The sequence below is a fragment of the Astatotilapia calliptera genome, chromosome 15 (assembly GCF_964374335.1).
Source record: "Astatotilapia calliptera chromosome 15, fAstCal68.1, whole genome shotgun sequence".
NCBI lineage: Eukaryota > Metazoa > Chordata > Actinopteri > Cichliformes > Cichlidae > Astatotilapia > Astatotilapia calliptera.
In genome coordinates, this window is record NC_137436.1 from 42,356,408 (window position 1) to 42,369,334 (window position 12,927).

Consider the following 12,927-nt stretch of genomic DNA (forward strand, 5'->3'; position numbering starts at 1 on the left):
CTGTGCTGGCGGAAATCAATCAATTAATAGTCAATTGATTTTCTTTATAATAACTAAAGCTTCATAAACTGAAATCTGTGTCTATGTTCATCCGATCATTAATCAGTCATTAAATCAGAAGCAGAGGCAGTTGTGTGGTTTCACAGGTTTTATTGATTATATGGAGGATTAGATAATTAATTGAAAAAGGAAATCAGTTCTTTGGCAGCACAAAGTTTGTGGTAAAATAAAAACAAGCAAAACAGAAATGCTACACCTGAAAGCAACAAACTGATCAATAAGTCTGATTAGGTCTGCTGAGGAGGTTAACACCCTGGTCACAAATACTTCTGTATGGTTAATAAGCAGGAAATGGCAGGTTATTGAAAAGCTGAGTCCCTCAGAGAGGACAAAAGATATTGATTGAATAAGAAAACATTAGATAAAAATTCATGTTTAGTAAATCAACACAGCAACTGGAACAGGCAGGAACATCAGGAGAACCTCAGCAGAATGTAAAGAAAACAACAGGGGAACATTAGGAGAACATATCAGTGGAATGTAGAGTCATGTCAGGGCAACCTTTCAGGAAATATTTGGAATATCTTTGGGAGAGCTTAAGAAGACACTGGGGAATGTTTAACTTCAAGTGAAGCAAGTTCCAAATGTAAAAATCTTGTAGAAAAGCTTCAGTGTAACCAACAGTTGATCTTTGGAAACCTTTAAAAAAACTTAGTGGAACATCAGAGCAGTCAAAGATGAGAATTTTCTGGAGAACCAGACTGAATCTTTTGGGACAAAAAGAGTCTAAGAGAATCAAAACCAACCAGTTTAACCAAATAAAAACTCAACATAAACACCAGAGGAACATTTTAGACAACACGTGGTTAGAATTGAGATTGTTACCAGAATACTACAGAAACCCTGGAGATCATGCTGGGAATGTCAGTAGAACCTTGACAGAATGCTTTGGGGATCCTCAAGGGGTCATTAGGGTACTACCAGGTTAACAATATCTAGGGATCTCTTGGGAACCTTAGTGGAACACTGGTATAATGTTCTAATAACCTGAAGGATCAAATTAGGTGAATGCTTGTAGAACATTTTGTAAACCTTGTGGGGGCTGTTTAGCACCATGTTAACCTTGTGTTCCCTGAGATCTGGATGATTGACAGGTGAGGGTTTAGAACATCACTGGGTTCAACTGGGTGAATGTTTTATGTTTCGGATCAGGCCGATCATCACAGTTACATCAGTCAGCTGCTTAAAAAGAACGCATATCAGCAATAAAAGAAGGAACATAAAAATCATCCCATTCCTGTAGAAACCCCATATCTCCAGGTTCTAGCTTTAGGTTTCAGATCAGTGGAGGAACTAAAGTTCTTGCCGTCATGCATACTTCAACCTAAAACACTAAGGAGTGTAACATATACGTGGTTTACAGGATCACATGTAACACTGGACTGGACTGTTTGTGGGGGTTTATCAATACTCAGAAATATATATAAAACAAACCTGAGCTCCGAACTTTAAAGGAACATTTCAACATTTTTGGGTCTGTAAATATGAAACTACAGCAAACAGCTACTAAGACTAGCTTGGCATAAAGACCAGGAACATGGAGATGCCCCGGAGGGCTTGTAGAGGAACTTCAGCAAGCCGTTTATTGAGTGAACTTTGGAAGGATGCCTGGGGTTCTTACAATGACCTTTGGGAATCTTTAAGGAATTAACTGGGGAATTGAAGGAGAACCTAGGAAGAACCTCTGTGGAAGGAAAGCCTAAAAAGAACCCAGGCACACTGAAATGTTAATTTAAGAAGATGAGGACTTTCTGATTGATCGTAGCTCAGGTTTGTTTTGTCACTAATGAAACTCCATTACCAGAGGAGTGTTTAGGATTCATCCACCTTCTCCTCCTCTCCTTTCCCCTCCTTAGGGAGGGTGGAGGATAGAGCATACTCCTCTCCAACTCCCTCCGAAACCACCGACACATCAGCCTCCACCACAACTGACGTCTGCTGCTCTTTCACCACCTCTGTCTCCTCTTCCTTCTCCTCTTGTTTCTCCTCTTCCTTCTCCTCCTCTTTCACTTCCTCCTCCTGCTGCTGCTCGGTTGGGGCCAGCTGGGCATGAACTTCTGTGAAGGAGACCTCCTGCTCAGTGCTGCCCAGTGGGGAGAGCTGGATGTTAGCCTCAGTAGTAAGTGTCTCCCCAGTTGGAGCAGAGGCCTCTGGAAGCTGAGATTCAGAGTTGCTGCGAGGCTGTAAACACAAAATCAAAGATTTGAAATCCAGAGAAACCCAAGGGGAACCTCAGTGGAACACTCGGACATTGTTCAGAAGACTTTGGTGGAACATTCCATGTGGACTGGGTAACTTTAGGGTAACTTTAGGGTAACGTTGTGAGGGGAACATACTGGGACCTAATGGGTACATTGGTGGCGTCTCTGGAAAATAGTAAGAGGAATAACTCTGTACCTTCCTCATGTGGAAGCTCAAAGGTGAAACCTTCAGGCTGGCAGTCTTTTGCTTGATCTTCTCTCTTTGTTCGGCAGAAACGATCTTCGTTCCGATCCTTGTCATCTTCTTCTCGATGTTCTGCCTGGAGAACGCCTTCTTTAGACTGTCCACCTGTAGACAAGGACATGATTACCTGTCTGTGTGACTACTCTCACCTGTCTCACTGTCTTTATTTCTCACCTTCTTCAGGCTGGATCGTTTCAGTTTCTCAGCTCTGGACTTCTCCATGTTCTCCAAATCTTGAGGCCATGCCTCCTCGTCTTCTACCTCTGCCTCCAGCCCAACGTCCTCATCAGATGATAGGTCGATAGTCTGGAGCCCGCCCTCCTGGGAACGGTTGCCATCCAAGCTGCCCGGCTCCACTTCCTCACCTTCCTCCAAAATCTCATCCCGAGGGTATGGAGGAGGATCCTTCACAAAAACACTGGAGGGGATCTCGTTCTCCTCCTAAAGTGGAACACAGGAGAGCATGAGGAGGCTGTCCGGTGATCTGTGGAGGAACCAGAGACCTCTCCTCTGACTCCAGGGGGATCTTGGTGGAACAAAAGGAGAACTTCAAGGTTTTGATAAACCAGGAAAAAAGCAACTGTGCCCAGTGAGGAGAACTTTTTTTTTGTTTCACCTCTAGTGGAACCACAGAGACCAGAACCAGAACCAACAAGAACCTGAAGAACCCCAGTAATGAGTGTGCGCAGTGCTGTCCACATAAACACAACAGGGGAGGGCTTACAGAAGAACCACACACAGTAACACACTCTGACTCACACACACATGTTAAAACTCATGAGGAATGCTGGGTATTTAGGGAGGATGGGAGTGTTTACTGTCAGTGAGAGAAGACAGTGCTGACTTTAAGTATACTGACTGTAGTACTAACTGTAGTATTGACTACAGCTGAGTCCTCCTCACACCTCATAGGTACACACTGATACTGCAGTACTACAGCTTTACTGCACACCGCGTCAGCTGATATCAGCCCCGAGGACAAGCTATGGAAATAAAAACTGACCTCATGACTCTGCTGACTGTCACTATGATAACCAGATCACATGATCACTGTCCATTTTTCCAGTTCAGTTCCCGTAGCAGCTGGTGGCCAAATAAGGCGACCGGCTGAGAGCCAGCTGGACCCTAACAGACCTCCTTTGTTCATAACTACAACTCCCAGCATGCCTCAGAGCTTCTGGTCCAGGTGTGACTCACAAATGACGTTGGGGTGGGAGGATCTTTGTAGCAGGTTGAACTCACCTGCATTCATGCAAAAAAGCACAGCAGAAAACAGGAAATCCTGGATATTCCCGAAGAGGCTCAGAGCAGCTGATGGAGTGCCTGACCTCTGACCTTTGACCCACCTGTACAGGGGTATCACTAACCTGGAAGATGAGGACTTTGAAGTTGTTCCTGTTGATCAAGTGGGCGTGGTTGGCCTCCAGCTTCTTCACCTGCATGCCCTGACGCTCCATCTTATCACGAATCTGCATCAATGCACAAGTGAGAGGGTTAGGGACAGGTGTGCTGTAAATCAGTGCTGTGTACTGACACGTGTCCCGCATACCTGTGCTGGGTTCACTGACCTCTTTCATAGTGACGGACAGCTTGCGGCTTTTGTCCAGCAGTTTGCTGACTGTGTTTGACGTGAAACTTTGACTTTTGGACAGTTTGGTCATGTCAGCCTGGATTCCCTTGACGACGCCCTCCATCTCCACCTGGTGCACCTGAGACACAACCAGCCAATAACCTTGGTTCAATAGTTCATCGGTAACAAAATCTGAGAGGATCCCAGAGATTAGACATTTGAATTCTGGACATTATGCACCATACACATGGTGTGCTTTATTTGCTGTATATTACCGGCTGCTTAGCACTGATTTGAACTTTTTTATTTCATCCTTGTTCTTTTCTGTTTCCCTGTATATGCCGCTCTCTGCACTCTGAATCCCCCTGTAGGGATAAATAAAGTGACTGAAAATCAGGAAACATGTCCCAAGCATTGTTACTGATCCGGAAAAACAAACCCAGGCTGTAGTGCGAGCCTGCGACCTAATCTGCAGTCTGTAGTAAACGTCTGTCAGTGACAAACATGACAAGAATCCACAATTACACCAGAGCTCAACATGTGGCAGCTGCCTCACGTTGGTGTGAGAGCCAGAAAGCGAGCGGTCACAGAGAAAGGAGAATAAGGGTTTTAAAAGGAAATTTGGAGTTTTTGACTGGAGTTTGGTCTGGACTATGACTGAACATAGCTGTCTTTGATCCTGGAAACACCAGCAAGTCTTCCTGTTTCTATTCCAGGATAAACTGGACTAATGTTGAACACTGACTTAAATCTGCAGTTTTTTGTCTGGAGTTTGGTGAGAGCTTCAGGACCCTGTGTCAGAGCTGGAGCCCCCAGGTGTGGCCCTGCAACCTCACCTCCATCTTGTGCTGGTTCTCCTGCACGGCATCCAGCATGTTGACCAGCTTATCCAGCAGCGTGAGGACTGTGATGGCGTTGACGGGACCCTGACTCATCTTCTCCGGGTCCAGTCCCGCCATGAGAGAAGAGGGCGAGGCCGGGTCCTCCTGCTGGTTCTCGGGGTCTACCTGGTCCTGGTCCTGAGAGGGGACCAGCAGGTCCTGGCACTGGTGGGTTTCCGTGGTTACCATGATGGCAGCGTCAAAGCAGAAACTCCAAAATGTCCGAAATGTCCCTGCTGCAGGAAAAGTGTGGAGCTGCTTCCTGAATGCTTGCTCTCAGTGTGTGTGTGTGTGTGTGTGTGTGTGTGTGTCCTGGGCTCTGATTGGCTGTCTCTGAGGAAAACTTTCCGTCTAACTTTCCAACAGTGGAAGCGTCCACACCTTTAACTGCTTCACTGCCACAGCCTGACACAGACTCAGGAAACCTTCACACAGAGACGGGCTTTTAATGTGGAAGGTTCACGTTAGTGTGTCACTTCTTGTCAGGTGTTGTCAGGTGTCTGCTCCTGTCAGAAAGCATTCAATCATTCACAAACTGACCTGAGCAACACGTTCGTGGAGCTGAAGGGTTAACTCTGCAGCCTTGGGGTCTGCCACGCCCACAGCGGAGAGGGCTGTTGCCGTGACAACAGGGCAAGAAGGGCTGTTTGTGTTTGGAGACAGAGAGAAAGGGAGGGAGGGAGTCGTGTCTCTCACTCATGTTTTTAAGGTGAAGTCATCTGGAAGGAAACACTCCCTCTCTCTCCGTCTGTGTGAAGCTCTCTCGCCCACCGCTCACGTCAGACAGGTTCTGTTTGTCGCTCTAACGTCGTTTTCATAAAGTTTAATTCAGCTTTATTTATACTCTGCAAACTCACAACAACAGTCAATTCAATGATACTGTGAGGAAAGCCCCTGCAGTATCAGAGAGGAAACCCTGACAGTCAGACAGCACCTGGCAATGGTGGACAGGAAGAACTCTCTTTTAACAGGAAGTAACCGTCTGCCATGTGCTGTGGTCACAGCAGTCTAAGATCATCACAGGTGTACCCTCAGAGCCCTCCCCAGTCCACAGATGGTCTTTACTTCCTGTCCAGGATGTGCAGAGTTCTCACCTGCTGTCATGTGACTGCTCAGGTAATATGGAGGAAAAATGTTTCCTAAAGAAAAACAGATATCCGAACTAAACATGATGGAGGCGTCCAAGTGAATATAATGAATGTAACGTTGTTTGTATGTGTAACCAGCGCCACCTGGAGGAGGAACTGTGGAAAGGTTGTGGGTGCTTGAGGTCAGCGCTCTCCTGTGACGATGATTAATTTAAACAGTTTAATGAAATGTTTTTATGGTGTAAGGTTTTCACTGATAATCTTCCCTCTGTTGTCCTTTTTTGTTCTTTTGATTCAAACATCATTTTGTCTTGGTGAGTCCGTCCAGCCGTGAAGGACGAAGGGCGGACTCACCTCTTTGTTGTTTCCTTTGTTTGTTTGAGCCACTTCCCTTTACAAACCCTGGTTACAGGTCACACACGGCGCTGATTCTCAGACCCAAACTGTTTGTGGCCCACAGGTGACGATTTGCAGTGCAGGGCCATATGCCTGCACCTTTGGTTTGATATGTGCAGCTGAGACATTAGTAAAATGTGAACGATGGAATAAATAAATTAATCTCTTCTGGGCATTTTGTTCTACGTCTCAGTGCTCAGTCACATATGTGACGTCGTGATGTTCTTTCTATGTCATTGTGGTTCTGTAGCTGGTCTAATTGATTATTTCTGTTCTAAACTCAGTTTTAATTTCACTAAAAACCAGTTTGTCTCTAATCGAAGACATAACTGAGCTACAGTAACGATGTTCACACGTACGGAGATTCACTCAGACTGTCTTTAATATTCACACAAACCAACCTGAAACCCCCTGTTGGTACTGGTGCTGTAATCACTTGATGATGATGATGATGATTATGTGTGTTGTGGTCAGTTTGATCTGCCCATTGCCATCATCACAGGTGACCTGAAGCCTGGTCAGAGCTGGAGAACCACAGAGGAAGAACTTGGAGTTCAGCTCACAAAGACAGGAAACAGGAAGACGCTGAGTGTGTTAGAGAGAGGAAACATCTGAATATCTGACGTCAGCTCATTAAAACACATTCACTGTGTCACCATGGTAACACAGGGAGGAGTGTCAGCTTTTATTAAAGTCAGTGTTTGTAGTCCATCAGTGAGGAAGAGGAGGGTGAAAGAGGAAGGAGAGACCACAGCTTCCTCTGACCTGCAGGCTAGTGATGTATCGGTCACGAACGAAACAGCTCTTACAGTCGTCTCTTTGAAGTGAACGACGCGAGCCAGCTCCTTATTGGGAGCCGTGGAGTTTTTTGTCTTTCTCTCACCCTCTCTCGCACTTTTTTTCCGCTTCACTCCACACGTGAGCCTTGTGCTTTGCGCTGGGCAGAGGGGGGAGGGGCAGTAGTTACACTCAGTAGCACAGGAACAGAGCGGGAGGGAGAGAGAGAGAAAGAGAGCCAGGGACAACAACGTCACATTAGAAAGGTATAGTAATCATCCACAACTATTTTTAGTTGCAGATGATAAAGGATTCAGAAAGTGTATTCATGCAGGCCCATATGACAGAGAATATGCATCTTCTTTTTGTTTTCATATTTTAATTTATATTTAATTGTGTTGTGGTTTGCAGTGTTTTGTGTTGTTTTACTTTAAATTAGTTGAAAAGGAAAAAGCTGAAAATTTAAATAGTTAAAAGTTGAAATGTGAATAGTTGATTTTTGTATTATATGATTTATTTATTACATTTTATGTGAATTAATGAAAGTATATTTACGGTGGCCCCTAGAGACAAAGCACGTACAAACTCCAAAATACGTACGAACTCCAAAACATGTAAAAACTCCGAAGCACGTACAAACTCCAAAACGTACAAAACACAACAGAAGTGCTCCAGGATGCTAGGGGCAGTGTTTTGTTACCTAGTGGCTACACAAGCCAGGAAGTACCAGCGACCGGATTTGGTGTGTGGTATTAACAGGTAAATGAACTTTTTTTTTTTAAATTATTTGAATATATATGAGTGCTTGTGTATAAATACACAAACAATACACATATGCTTTCAATTGTGTAATTTAAGTGATCTAGGTAGCTCTGTTTTGGAAGTTCAGTTAACGCTAGAAATGTGTTTTGGAGTTTGTACATGCTTTGGAGTTTGTACGTGTTTTGTCACTAGGGGCCACCGTATATATTTATTCATAAGCATATATTAATATAATCAAGTTTCTTTTTACATTAGTAATTCCTTTTGTGCATAATTGTATATTGTTGTTAATAATAAATTAATTACAGCAACAAAACAACCTGAAGAGTCGGTTTGGAGCCGAAAGAGCCGGCTGTTTTTAGTGAGCCGAGCCGAAAGAGCCGGTTCTCTAAAAAGAGCCGGAAAATCCCATCACTACTGCAGGCTCAGCTGGGGGGCGGGCAAGATGGCGGACTGAGCAGTCGCATCCATCTGAACTCCTCACTAAATTCCCGATGTTTTAATCTTGAAGTTATAAAATCCACTCCTTTGAGCTATATTGACGACGTTTCAGCCCGAACATGAAGAAAACCAACAACACGAAACCTCCGGCAGTGAAAAACCTCCCTTTTACAACCCAGAGAAACAGCGAGCATGACTACCCAGCTCCAATGGAAACTGCTAATTCCAGCAGCAACAAGAGGGACAGACTGTTAACAACCCCTGATAATACTCCTGAGAAACCACATATGGAGAAAAAAGCAAAAGGTACGGCTAGTGATAATGACTCCAACACATCCACTGACACTATACTGAAAGCTATTGAGAGTCTTGGAAAACGTGTTGATGACCGCATGGACGAAGTTAGCAAACAAATTCAACAACATAGCGCCATGCTGGCTTCCATCGCTAAATCGGTGCAATTTAATTCAGAGGAGCTGCAAGAATGCAAAAAGAAAATAAAACACCTGGAAAAAGAGATGGAATCAATCAAAAAAGATAATGACGATATTAAGGATCGTGTATTGAGCCAGGAAAGATACAAAAGAAGATGGTGTCTTCGTATCAAAGGGAAAAAGGAGAAAACAAATGAAAATATCAGAGAAGAAGTGGTGGAACTTCTAGGAAGGATTGCTCCGGACCTAAAGATGAAGATGGAAGAAGCAGTTGATGTTGTCCACAGAGTGGGAAGAGCGGTGGAGAATAAGCATCGACAAATCATTATTCTGTTTATGAGACGTGCCGTGAGAGATGACATCTGGAGGCGAACAAAGGCTTCTCCCGTGTGCAAAGAAGAAGGCATCCGCTTTGCTGAAGACCTGACCCCAGAGGACTGGAGATCCAGACAAGCGTTGTGGCCAAAAATCGACCAGGCACGGAAGGAAGGCAAGGCTGCAGGCTTCAGGGGCCCTTTTGGTTTCATAGAAGGCAAACGTATCAGGGTAGAGACTCCAGGTACGGGCTGACATCTGACTACGAAAGGAATATACAGTGGAACATTTCGGATGATGGGACTTTTACCTCAAGATTTTCCTACTCCATCTCCTAAACTTCCTCTTTAAAGCTGTTCATGTGTTCCGTGTTCCAATTAAAAACGAATATTTCTTTTTTTTTTCCTTTAACACAAGGGGACTTAAAGACTCAATTAAGCGCAAAGCTGTTTTTCTGTTCTGCAAGGGGCAACAGGCAAATTGTTTTTTTCTCCAGGAAACTCATTCTGAGGAATCTGATGTGAAATTTTGGTCACAACAATGGGGAGATAAAAAAATTTTTAGTCATGGTACAAACAGGTCGGCTGGGGTTGCTATTTGTTTCAACAGATGTCGTGGTAGGTTTTTGTGCAACATGGCAGACAAAAATGGACATTGGGTTGCCTGTGTGTTAAATATTGATAATACTCTGATTATTTTGGTTAATGTTTATGGATACAACAATGATCAAGAGAATAAGAACCTGCTGCATCAAATTTCTACAGTTATAAAGGAACTTTATACCAAATTCCCTACTGATTATATAGTAGTTGGAGGTGATTTCAATGTGACTCCTGATGAATGGTTGGATAGATGGCCTTCAAAGTTTTCAAGAGAGCATAAAAACCCAATATTTGAAAAATTCGCTAATGATACTAAATTAATAGATGTATGGAGAGTGTTAAACGAAGATGTAAAACAATTCACCTGGCACAAACCTAATGGTCAAAGCAGGTCACGTATTGATTATTGGTTGGTATCCAACTCAATTTTACAATATGTCAAGGAAACAGTCATCTCTAACAGTCCCTTAAGTGACCATTGCGCCATTATTCTGAGACTACAAAGCAAAGACCAAAACAACACATTTAAGGATTATTGGAAATTTAATTGTCAGATGCTGAGAAATGAGGAGTATTGTAATTCTATTAAAAAATTAATTTTAGATATTCAGAATGATGAAGCCATCAATACACCGATACTCAAATGGGAATATCTTAAATTTAGAATCAGAAAAACCTCAATTGCATTCGGTAAAAAGTTAAACAGACAAAGACAAGAAGAGGAATCAAATGTAGTAAAAGAACTTATGAATCTGTATGGCAAATTGAATTGGACTGAGGAAGAAAAAGGAAAAATTAATAATTTACAATCTAAATTGGACGAAATGTACCTTTATAGAGCCAAGGCTGCTTATTTGCGATCCAAAGCCAAGTGGATAGAAGAGGGTGAAAAGAACACTGCCTATTTTTGCAATCTAGAAAAACGTAGACAAGAATATAACTCAATATGTAACCTAATAATCGACGGAGAGGAATGTACAGACCCTAAACGCATTTCAAATGAAGTATTTACTTTTTACAGTAACCTTTATAAGTCTTCATACTCAGAACAAAATGTCACCTCCTTCTTTGACAAAATCAGTAATTGGATTCCAGTAATTGATGATAATTTTAGAGAAATTTGTGATGAAGACCTAACTATAGAAGAATTTGATTTTGCTATTAAGAGCATGGCATCTGATCGCTCACCGGGACCAGATGGTATAACAACTAATTTCTATAAGCACTTTTGGGAAGACCTAAAATTACTATTATTCAGTGCGATAAATGAATGTATAAATCAAAAGGAGCTTATGACAACAATGAAACAGGGAGTTATAAAATTAATTCCAAAACCGGGGAAAGATAAGAAAAAACTAAGTAATCTAAGACCTATAACACTTTTAAATACAGACTACAAAGTTTTTACAAAAGTTTTAGCAACAAGACTAAAAACAGGTATTTCTGAAATAATTAGCCCAACACAATCAGGATTTCTCAAAGGACGGTTGATCCAAAATAATATCCGCTTGGTTTTGGACCTCATCGATTACAATTACCTAATTAAGGATGATGGTTTTATGTTGTTCTTGGACTTCCATAAAGCATTTGATTCTATTGAATACACTTTTATTATTAAGACATTTAAACATTTTGGGTTTGGTGATGCATTTCTGGATATGATCACTATGTTATACACTGATATTAATAGTTGTGTTTCTCTTTCAGAAGGCACATGTCCCAGGTTCAGGGTGGAGAGAGGTATCAGGCAGGGCTGCAGCATCTCACCTCTTTTATTCATTGTAGCCACTGAATTACTTGCTATTACTGTCATAAACTCAAACATCAAAGGATTAGACATAAATAATCACAAATTAATAATAAGTCAGCTTGCCGATGATACAACAGTCTTTCTAAAAAAATAAAGAACAAATTCCATTGGCCTTAGATACAATAAAGATCTTTTCTGATGCTTCTGGACTACGCCTGAACCTGGACAAATGTGAACTCATGAGTATCCACAATTGTTCTCACTCTTCTTTGTATGATATACCTGTCAAAAATGAAATCAAATATCTTGGAATCTGGATAACTAAATGCATGGCTGATAGTGAAGAAAAGAATATTCAGAATACAACTGACAAATGCAAAAAAACTCTGAACCATTGGCTACAGAGAGATTTAACGTTGTTCGGCAGGATAATGTTGACCAAGGTTGAATCTTTGTCCAGATTAATCTATCCAGCTTATTCCCTAGCCATCCCACCAAGAATTATAAAAGACATCAATAAGGTGAATTTTAATTTCATATGGAAAAATAAACATCATTATGTTAGTAACAGGGACTTGATAAAAGATTATGAAGAGGGGGGTTTAAAAGCAATCGATTTTGAAATAATGAATGGCATTTTAAAGATTAATTGGCTACGATCTTTCTTGAAAAATGATAATGAGATCTGGTTCTTGATACCATCTCTTATTTTCAACAAAGTTGGGGGGATCCAATTCCTTTTAGTATGTGATTTTGAAATTTCTAAACTACCCATAAAACTTTCCAAATTTCATCAACAAGTTTTGTTAAATTGGAAATTAATGTTTAAACATAACTTTAGTCCCCACAATGTTCCATTGTGGAATAATAGGGTGATATTGAATCGGGGGAAATCTATGTTTGTGGAAGAATGGATGACAAAACAAATTTGGTCTGTGACACATATAATGGATGAAAATGGAGATATACTTGAATTAAACAGGCTTAATGAGAAATATGACATGAGTTGCTCGTTCGAGCTCTATAAAAAGGTTTCACAAAATATCCCAACAGTCCTTGTAAATACGGTAAAGAACAATTTTTCAAATATACAGACTCCAAATTTGCATAAAGTTAAACTAGATGGTCTTGAATTGGTCAATGGAAAATGCAATAATCAGTTTTTGAGGAGGTATTTGGTTAACACCTTATATCCAGGTAGGACAAAACATTCACTCGTCTTTAAAGATTATAACAAATCTGAGATCTCGTTGATCAGAACCAAATATTTAAAATTTCCAATTCCCCCCAAATTTAAAGAAGTCCATTTTAGAACTACAAAAAATATTTACCCCTCCAATGAATTTATGAGAGAAAGATTTAAATTTGTGTTAGACAACTGTTATAGTTGTAAAATAACTTCGGAA

General features: G+C 41.5%; 1 protein-coding gene across 1 annotated transcript; it reads right to left on the reverse strand.

The window, feature by feature from the left end:
* Positions 1–133: 133 nt before the first annotated feature.
* On the reverse strand, positions 134–5,282 carry cavin2b (caveolae associated protein 2b). Its single transcript, XM_026142931.2, has 6 exons — positions 4,912–5,282; positions 4,074–4,214; positions 3,873–3,974; positions 2,680–2,946; positions 2,458–2,610; positions 134–2,241 (listed from the first exon to the last, which is right to left on the reverse strand). The coding sequence occupies exons 1-6, from the start codon at positions 5,143–5,145 to the stop codon at positions 1,873–1,875; spliced, it is 1,266 nt and encodes a 421-aa protein (XP_025998716.1). The 5' UTR covers positions 5,146–5,282; the 3' UTR covers positions 134–1,872.
* Between the last annotated feature and the right edge of the window lie 7,645 nt (positions 5,283–12,927).

Excerpts from the sequence above, each read along its gene's own strand:
- cavin2b (XM_026142931.2), bottom strand. The coding sequence starts at position 5,145 with ATGGTAACCACGGAAACCCACCAGTGCCAGGACCTGCTGGTCCCCTCT. Across the intron at positions 3,975-4,073 it reads TGTCCGTCACTATGAAAGAG|ATTCGTGATAAGATGGAGCG; the intron begins GTCAGTGAACCC and ends GCATTGATGCAG. Across the intron at positions 2,242-2,457 it reads TGAGCTTCCACATGAGGAAG|CCTCGCAGCAACTCTGAATC; the intron begins GTACAGAGTTAT and ends TTGTGTTTACAG.